This window comes from Mytilus edulis, chromosome 1 (genome assembly GCF_963676685.1).
Source record: "Mytilus edulis chromosome 1, xbMytEdul2.2, whole genome shotgun sequence".
Lineage (NCBI taxonomy): Eukaryota > Metazoa > Mollusca > Bivalvia > Mytilida > Mytilidae > Mytilus > Mytilus edulis.
This window is the reverse complement of record NC_092344.1, coordinates 54,914,017-54,924,444: the sequence shown is the minus strand read 5'-3', so window position 1 is coordinate 54,924,444 and position 10,428 is coordinate 54,914,017. Positions and strand designations below refer to the sequence as shown.

General features: G+C 32.6%; 1 protein-coding gene across 1 annotated transcript; it reads left to right on the top strand.

The window, feature by feature from the left end:
• Positions 1 to 105: 105 nt before the first annotated feature.
• LOC139485024 (protein LLP homolog) lies at positions 106 to 8,492 on the top strand. Its single transcript, XM_071269126.1, has 4 exons — positions 106 to 220; positions 3,775 to 3,928; positions 6,146 to 6,187; positions 8,040 to 8,492. Exons 2-4 carry the CDS (start codon positions 3,775 to 3,777, stop codon positions 8,195 to 8,197), a joined length of 354 nt encoding a protein of 117 aa, XP_071125227.1. The 5' UTR covers positions 106 to 220; the 3' UTR covers positions 8,198 to 8,492.
• Positions 8,493 to 10,428: the final 1,936 nt, after the last annotated feature.

Genomic DNA, 10,428 nt, shown 5'->3' with positions numbered 1-10,428 from the left:
CTTATATAATATTACACAAAAAATGTAAACTAAATTATTAGGGGAGCTTTATATTCCAGTGTTGAAAGTGTTGGATGAGTACAAAAAATGTAAATGTGTAGCATACTTAATTTAGATCTACCTTCCAACCGGAAGTTTACATTCCACACGTGGGGAAGAAAGACCAAAATCCAAGTGACCGTGTTTATAACGAAGCAAAGGTCTATTAATAAAATCTAAGGTATATACGTTTTTATAGCACTCGAATACATCTCACTCAGATTCTTTAGGCTATACAGGTCTTTGATACATGACACAAGTTGACTTTTGGGAGGATATGTCATATAACTTTCGCACTTGTCCCTGTTGTCCATGTTGTCTCAGAAAAGTTTTCTTTGATAGTATAAATCATGAATAATTTAGAATTCTGGAAAATTGATGAGAAATGTATAATGAAAACTAATCAAACTAAATAGGGTGACACATGGCTAACATGGCTAAGGGTAGTCCGAGATTACTCTGACGTCCAACTGTTTTCTCGTGGTCACGTGATAATCTTTGAAAATGAAAGGCAAAATGCCGAAATCGATGGGTCACTGTGTAAACTGTCTAATAATGAGAAAATAAAGGTTGGCAGGTAAGTAAAACTTACATAAACGAAGAGATAAATGAAAAATGAACAGATTGATGCCCGATTTATATAATTCCAAGGCCGTCAGTCGGCAGCAGAAGCGACGAAGCAGCGCATCTATTTTGGGTGGGAAATTATCCACTTTTTGATATGGGACGAGCTCTGACGTCCCACGGCCCCAGCTTGTCTGGCAAAACAGCCGTTGGACGTCAGAGTAATCTCGGACTAGGCTAAGGGGGGATTTCTTCAATTTTCCAGAATTCAAAGTTACTCCAGATTCCAATTATTCCTTGTTTAATGGTTATTCCTGACCTGTTCAATACATTAAGCCCTTCTACAGCAGAGTATGATTTTCATATCCAAGCTGTTGATTCATGAACCCCATTACCATGATTACCCCTTATGATTTCTCAGGAGTCTTACATGTATATAGACAAACTGTGCATGCTTACAAAATATTAGAAATTATTATAAATTAAGGAATGTACATGTATCTCCCTCATGCAAAGCTCTGATTCCTTTCATGGATTTGGCTATACTTTTTGGACCTTTTGGATTATAGCTCTTCATCTTTTACAGTGTTCTCCCCAGGCCCTTAAAGGACCACGGGCCTGCGATGTATAATTTTCTGCCGCGGTGGTATCGTTCTTGCCGCGATGTATAATTTTTTTCCCTGGTGCTAAAGTTTTCGGTAAAAAAATCGTATTAAAATCGGTAAAGTTTCAGATGACTTCAACTTTACATCAAAATTGACCAGTTCTAACCAGTTTAATCCAGTATTGACAAGATGATTGTTTACACCACGTGATCGATTTACCTGTTGAGGTTAACCTTAATGATTGGATTTAATCGATGTACATGATTCTTTTGTGTTTTAATTAATTAAGAGATCATAATTTAAATAACAGACTTGTGAGGGACAAGCAGACATTTGTTAATGAACCCTATTACGCCAGTCTCAAGTCAAAATAATTTGCCTTTTAGGAATTAATTGTGGAGTTACTTCCCCTGATTTTGCTAATTACAAATAAATGCTCCTCACATATAATTTCTCATTGCAAATAAAAATAAAGTACAAATTGAATGCAAAATTATATTAGAATGTTACATTAAGGATGAAAACATTCTTAGAACATACCAACAAAAATGTTTTGCAAATTATTTTTGAGAATCATACCATTATTGATGCACAGACATATTATAATAAATGGGTAATTTATAAGATGTTCTAAGTATTTGACTGTAACAGGTCTAAAAAGCCTACTGCCACAACTCTAATACATTCCCATGCAGGACTAAAGCTAGGGATGAACCTTGTGAATAGAAAACTCTTTTAAAGTACTCTCCATGTCTGTAACAAAGTATTAATCATAAAAACAAATTTGTTGTTGTCTAAAAGAATCAGATCTAAAACTATGGAAAATAGTTTTTAATTTACTGAAGGTTCTGTATCAAAAATCTTGTTCAAAGTTCATTGTTATGGGGAATGTGTAGTGTAACGACAAGTATGGGGACAAAATGGCTTGATCAAAATATAAGAAGTGACTTTAGCTTAAAGACTAATTGTGCTTTCTTTTATTTATTCTTCAAAGATATTAAAGTATACAAACTGTTTATTAATTTACTTTTTCTACCAATAATTTTCTGACCCAAAGTCCTACAACACAGTTCCACAGTAAACAAAACAAAGGCAAACAGGTAATGACAAAAAGTAACAAGAAAAAAAATAAGCGACGCAAAGCGACACAAAATACTGTAAAATTCATTTCGTCACGCGTTACCCTGGTGCTATCCAAAAATCCTGGGGAGAACACTGTTTTATATAAGCTTTGGATTTCAAATATTTTGGCCAAGAGCATCACTTAAGAGACATTTATTGTCGAAATGCGCATCTGGTGCAAGAAAATTAGTACCTTTAATTTTCTACTACCACTGGGTCGATGCCTCTGCTGGTGGACTATTAGTCCCCGAGGGTATCACCAGCCAAGTAGCCAGTACTTCGGTACTGGCATGAAAATACGGATTTTGTTTGTGTTATTAAAATTTGCTGTTACAAAATATTAGAAATTATTATAAATTAAGGAATGTATCTCCCTCATGCAAAGCTCTGATTCCTTTCACGGATTTGGCTATACTTTTGGACCTTTTGGATTATAGCTCTTCATCTTTTATATAAGCTTTGGATTTCAAATATTTTGGCCACGAGCATCACTGAAGAGACATTTATTGTTGAAATGCGCATCTGGTGCAACAAAATTAGTACCTTTAATTTTTTCTAGACTTTCTGCCTTATACCACTTGGGTCGTTCCAGAAGGTCTTTATCATGTTTATTGCAGTAATAAGAAACTACTGTAATCCAAATAATTATGACATCTCGAAAAGATAATATAATTATTTTCTAATAGCCTTTCAAGACAATCGAATTATTTGGACTAGTGCTAATAATAAGGACATTTTTCAATTGATCATGACATAAGGACTGGATATGAGGTCTCAAATTGTTCCTTTAAATATAGTCTGTACACTTTAAAATCTTTAATTTATTATGATACAGGGGTTCAAATTAGGGTCTGTCTGTGGTCTGCGATCTCCCATTTCTGCAGTCTGACTTTCATTTTGGATACTAGCTACACCCAACGGACCTTCGATTTGTAAGAAAATTAAAATAAACTTTGCCAACCTTTATTAACAAAAATTTCCAAACGATTTCAAAATTCATTTTCATCTTTATTATTCATGACACGATGCTCATTTTGTTAAACCGCTAGCTTTATACTGAAAATTGCCCATGTGTAAATCGGAGTAAAATCGTATCTGATGCTGATCTGATGATAAAAACAACATTGAAAAACATTCCAGATGCCATTAACCGGAAATGAAGAAATTACAATAACGGTTGAAACCAACCCCTTTTTTTGGATGATCAACATCATGAACATGATCAATGCATTTGAATGGGGACATACCAACCCCCCCCCCCCCCCCCCTTTTTTTGTCCTGGGTTTGGACCCCCCCTTCCCCCTTTTTTTTTAAATGGCTGGATCCGCCCCTGCTTGAATGTTGTGTCCATACAGGCTCCAATTGTTCAGAGTTTGACCTTTGCGGTTGTATTATGCTGGGCCTTGCAGAGCATTTTATGTAATAAAGCATTTTGATGTTTCAGATGGCTAAAAGTATCAGAAGCAAACACAAGAGGAAGATGAGAGCTATAAAAAGAGAAAGGTATGGGAAAAAAGAATTAGAAACCCTCAAGAAAACAGTTACTACAGAAGTTGCTTCTGCTATTAAGGAAGAGGACATGAAAGAAATGTTTACAGGTTAGCCTCGCAAATACTTTTCTTTATTTTATGCTAACATGGCAAATGTACATCTCATGAAGTCTGTATGTACAATGCATGCAATCTAATTAAAAACCGATCTCTCATCGCTTCTGTTTCTGATATGTCGCGTGGGGACATATCAGAAACAGGAGCGATGAGAGATCGGTTTTTAATTAGATTGCAATGCATGCTGCTCTTGTCTAAAGTAATGCACAGAGTTAAATTTCCATTGAAATGCAGTGATTTTAGATTTTATCTGTCAGTCAGACTCAAATAACCGATAACAGAAATAGGTTGAATGTTTAAGAAATAATTCAAGGCAGCTGTAGATTTGTTTTCATTTAACCATGGGTCATGTGGGTTGGGCGTTTATATTCGATTATTTTACCCTGAGCTTTTAATAAAGAAGGGGTAAAATAAATGCACAACATACATGGTCAAATGAAACAAATCAACGGATGTCCTGAATTATTTCGATTCTAATAGAGCAAATTCAGTAATTTTGTTAACCATTTAAGACCTATACACTTATTACTGTTTTGGCTGTTCCTTTATACCCATATTTGATAATATTAGTACCGGTAATATTATCATGATTATATAATTCAATAATAAAAAAATTAAAATTGCATTTTTCACCTTTATATTTTCTTCCAATGTAATTTTATTGCATTCTGAGGTGTACAAGAAGCCTTAAAACACCAGGTGTTTTAATTTATTTGCTTTTTTGTTAGAGGAAACATACTTGTGACGTCACCTTGTTTTGTTGCCATGACAAGATGATAAAATCATTTCGCAGAATTTTCGTGAAATTTTACAGTAAGGTTCAATACCACAAAAGGAAAGATGGGATTGTTATATATTGGTACCAAGTTCTCTACCAACAGTTTAGGAATAAGGGGCCAAACAAACATTTTTGTAGTTTCCGGACAATAACTTGTGTGTAAGTGTATGGATCTCTCTGGCATTGTACCACACGATTCCATATCACAAAGGGAAGACTGGGATTGAGTTTGGGGTAATTGGCCCAAACATGCAAGAATAAAGGGCAAAAAAGGATGAAAGGTGCAAAATCAAGCATTTTTAAAAAGAAATGTTCAATTTTACAGTATTGCGCAATATACTCTTAAGATCTTTGACCTCATTTATTTTGTGTCAGAAATCTATATTACAAATGTACATGTATGTCAAAAATTATCACAATCCAAATTCAGACAATATTAAGCTTAATTATTGTGTACAAATTTGCACCAACTGTTTAAGATTCAACCACTGCGGTTGTATCAGGCTGCACTCAGGGAAGCATTTTTTTTTTTTAATAAGATTATCACAGGCATTCTTTTAAAATAAATATACATGATGTACATTTTTTAGCTAAATTTCAATTTCGGATTTATTGACCTATATCACTAGGACAATACATTGATTGGTTAGGAAATAAGCCTTTTTTGTTAAAAAATGTCTTTCCTGTGTTTAAGGTACATATTATTTCGGAACATTTACAATGACAATACATGGACTAGATAGGAAATAAGCCTTTTTGTTGAAAATTTTATTTTCTGTGTTTTAGCTACATATTATTAGGAACATGCCCTGTAAATTGTTTATTTAAGACTTTTTATAATTTGGATAAATGTTTTACATTGTAAAATAACAAATATGAAAATATAAGTCAAATCGGTGATCTTGAATTTGACAGCTAGTGCTGCTTTAAATCTGAGCTCTGTCTGTAGTAAGAAATGGGCAGTTGTGAAAATGATATGATAAAAATTGAATTATAAATAAATTGTAAGTCCTTAATCTTTTGGTGTTTACAAAATATTTTCTACTAGTCATGCTAGTGCAGATTTAGAAAATAATTACTTTTATCATGTTTATAAAAATGAAATATTGAAGTAAAAGTTTTAAACTTGAATAAGAAACTTAAAATTTGTGAGGTCTGTTTGTCATGTTATAGCATTCATTGTTGTCCATATCTTATAAGTACAGATTTTGGCATCTTTCTTGAAATGCTGGTAATCTGTTTTGGTTATGATTCATCAATAATCCTGATCATTGAAGTAAAGGCACCAACTTTCTTAAAATAAAGAATACATTTCTAAGTTGCAAATCTGGTGACAAATCTGTTGGTCTTATTGTGCAATAAAAAATCTCGTATAGAAATGATAAAGAGTCTATTGTACTGTTCATAAACTATTTATTTGTTTCTTTCAGTGAGAAAAGGTTCTGAGGTTGTCCAAGAAATTAGAGATGAAGGTAATTTTAACGTGTCTAAAACACATGTTTAAGTGATTTTTATACAACTGCAAACTGGATTACCTCCCTTACAATACTTGTAAATCATGTATAAAGAAATGTCAGGTTTTGGACTAATTGCAAAAAAAGGGGGGTGGTAGCAGTTTTCATATTTTTTCCTCCAAATTTCTCAAATTCGAAATTTTTGAAGTTTAAATAAGAAATTTTTAATTGCACAATATTGTGCAATAGATGTGTAAGATCTTGACATTTGTTTGTGTCCGAAACTCATATTATGTCAAAAATTTGATCACAATCAAAATTCAGAGCTGTATCAAGCTTGAATATTGTGTCCATACTTGCCCCAACTGTTCAGGGTTTGACCTCTGCGGTCGTATAAAGCTGCACCCTGTGGAGCACCTGGTATTTATTATGACTATTTCTGCAGTCAAAAATTACATGTATACTGTATACATATAAAAACGTTAAACATAATTGCTAGCATAAGCTTGAAAGCTGAGTATTAGAGGAGGATTGGAAAGGTCGGAAGGGTGTGGCTAGGGGGCATCTGCAGCCCTTATGGAGCTACATACATACATGGTTAAGACTTTTTTTTTTATATATCTAGTCCTCATGTTACTTAGTTTACTTTTATCAAAATCTTGGATCCACATCTGAATATAATGAAAGTATCTAGCTATATATAGTGCAGTAGTGGTTTCATCTCGACAAGAATAAGTTGTTTACAATACTGTATAAAGTTGAACAACACTGGCCTGAAATTTTAATTTTATGCACGAACAATTCAAGTTTGTTTTTTGTATCCCCTCATCAACTGTGTCAGATAGGCATGACAAAGGTGTGCTGTTTCCAGCTATGACAGAGTTAAACTTTGTGATAAGGTCATTTCACATGTTTAAAGCGGATACATGAACATAGATTGTAATTCAATAGTCTACTTTTGCTTAGTTCATTTGTTAAAGATTGTAATTAGATCAGTTTTGAGGGAAACTAATAATGGGAAGTCAATGCATATGATATTTGGTATACAGTTAACATTGGCAATCTCTAATCCACAGACTTTTTGGACTGCTGTCTCATTAATGTTATATTGACTTCAACACTTTTGCATGATTAAAATGTTGAAAGTTTGTGTTAATGTTAGTTTTAACATGTTTAAGATGAAACATTTTTGTAAGTTAATGATTTTGGTATGCAGTTGCACATGTTGTATTAGCATTATTACATTTCACTTCAACTAAACATATTTGTTTACAGTGAATTGGGAAAGAAGTTAGGAGTTATATCAATCGCTTTCCTCTTTGTGGGTGGGAGTGCTTTTTTGTAGCAGTATTAGCCTACTCTTTTTCCATATCTACAAGGGTGTCTTTTGTGTGCAAGAGAAATTTTTTCTTCTTAATAGCTGGGGTCAGCCATTTATCGTCCCCTTTTGAAGGACTAATATAAATGCTCTCAAGACCATACTCCGGAATATAGTCTTGAGCAAAGATCATAGTCCTTGGGAGTCCCAAATAGTGTCAAGGAAGAGCCACAAGTTCAGTCCCTGAAATTTTCACCCTTGAACATGGATCGAAGCAGGAACCTTTGTGTAAGTAGTCCAATGTGCTAACCACTACACCATGGCTCTCTAAATTATTTGTTGCTGCAGTTATTATTTATGTTTATTTAAAGTGACTTTTGTTTTTTAAAGTTTTGAGTTATGATTAAGTCCATGCAAGTACAAGTCAGGCAGTCATATAATATTAGTGGATGTATTATGATTAGTAAGATCTTCTCAAATGTCATCACTGTTATATCTAGATGGCAGTACAGAGATACATAGTTTACATGTTTATTTTTAATTTTTTTTCAGAAAACATGGACCTTGATTCAGGAAAAAAATACAACACAAGGACAAAGTTAGATGAACATGGAAATTACCCAGTGTGGATGAACTCTAGACAAATTAAAAAGCAGAAGAAAAAGAATAAGACACAGAAAACAAAACGAGCAGGAAAAGCAAAGAAATGAAAATGATTTTGATAAAAGCTGACCGAAGTTTTTCAAAGTTATGGACACTTTTGTCTAATTGACTGCTGACATTGAAAATGATCTGTCATTATTTATGATATTTTCATAGTTCAGCATAATTTAATGCCGCATATTTACATTCTGACATTTAATCATTAATGATGTAAAGAAAGTAAATTGTATGGGATATATTTGAAGGTACATGTATTTATCAAATGCATTTATTTACAACTTTGTCAAAAAAAATGTGTAGACTGTTTAAAATGAGATTGAAGATAGATTGATGTGTTCAAAACTTTGTTGTCACTTGATATTTGATAAGTTAGTCTTTCTAACCTAGGCTGAAAAAAATTTATGTTAAGAGTGTTATATATAATTTGTCTATTGTTTGGAGAAAACAAGATAAACCTGTTTCACTGTGACCATAAATATATATAAAAAAACCACACATAAAACGACATAGCCATTTCAAATCTACAATTAAATGGACACAAGTCGACCTTTGTAATGTCATGTAACTCATGAATAATATAGTAGTCAGCTGTAGGATTAACCAAAAAAACTTCTTCAACATCTTCAACATATGGATTTTTATTTTTTTTTAAATCTGGCATTTACATGATTAACATTATTTACAGGTATACATAAGAATGAAACATGATTGTTTCAAATATTTTATATGGCTGTTCCCATGGAAATTTCTAGATTTCTTGTTTGCTTGAAAATTAAAACAATACTAATTGAACTAATACATTTATTTAATGTAGATTAGCTTGTTCTAGAATTAATGTAAAAAAAAAACATGTTTAAAGGGAAACTTCGCAAAAAAATCAAAAATTGATATTATGTCCATTCTATATAGAAATGCTCAAATTTATAGATATTAAAGTTTTATTCCGCTAGATAAGAGATCACCATCGATTTTAAATTTAGAGTATCAATTCTCTGCGTTCCGCCATTTTGTCCTCTTCCCCGATGAAAAATCACGATATGTCTATAAACCACAAAGGACCAAAACTACAGTAACCGATGTAGTCGTAATTACGTGTCGATATCTTGTCAATCGTACGGTTGTTTTATCTGACAAACTAACTTGATACGGAAAATGTTCTTATTTTTTTTAAATAACCACAGTCTGTTATTTTTAAACTGTTAATATTGGAATTAGGTAAAGAGTCAAAGTTTAAATCATAAATAAGTGTTCCGTGAAAACTGTTTTCGTAAATCTAATTCGTTTATAATTCTTTAAAGTAATAAATTTTATTCAAATAAATTCGGATCTTCCCTATCTGATCACCAGCATGACTAAAGGTATTACTCCTAAAGGTATTGTGAGGGGTGTGAGGTGACACGTCCAGGTATTCAAGCGATTTCCTGTCGGGCTTGCAAGTTCATGCATCGTTTCACTTCTGTAGGTATTGATAAGTGTACACGGCCGATAACTTATAACTCTCCATTTTGAACTATCAGGTGTATAATATACATCTCTGTCTTGCGTGTCCGAAAGTGATATAATATACTAGTCATTACTAAACTCATACGCTTGTTTATAAATAACATTACTGGTGTAAAGAATATTATTTATAAAAATATAAATAATACCCCAAAAAAAAAGATTTGATAAAATAAAAATCTAATTACATTTTTATTTCCAAGGTTCAATTTGGGAAAATGTAATATATACTCGTCAATAGGAAAGGACAGATTGGAACATACCAGAAATATTGATTTAAAAAAAATGTACGCACTTGTCGACGATTCATTTCTACGCATGGATAGAAAGTTACGGAGCTATATCGCAATTTAAAATATATACATGTATACATTGAACATAAGAAAGAAACATACATTTTGTGTAAATTGGGGTAACAGTTTTGTAAATAGACTAGTCCACGAATGCCAACAGTATGTAATCATCGAATTCGATAGACTATTGTATACCAAAAGAAGAAGAAGAAGAAGTAGAGGACCAATTTGATTTAAATAAATGTAGGAAAAAAAGTCACAGAAAAAAAAGTCACGGAAAAAAGTCACAGGAAAAAAGTCACAATTTATATTTTGTATGAAAACTGTCATATGATCTGCACTTATATATTGGTAATGACTTTTGTCTGTGTGTGGTTTTTTTTCTGCTGTTTATGTGCAAGTATGGTTTTGTGTTTTTTTGTACCCCATATCCTTTTGTTTTATTATAAAATTTATAATGTAAATAGGGAATGTGCCAAAGAGAC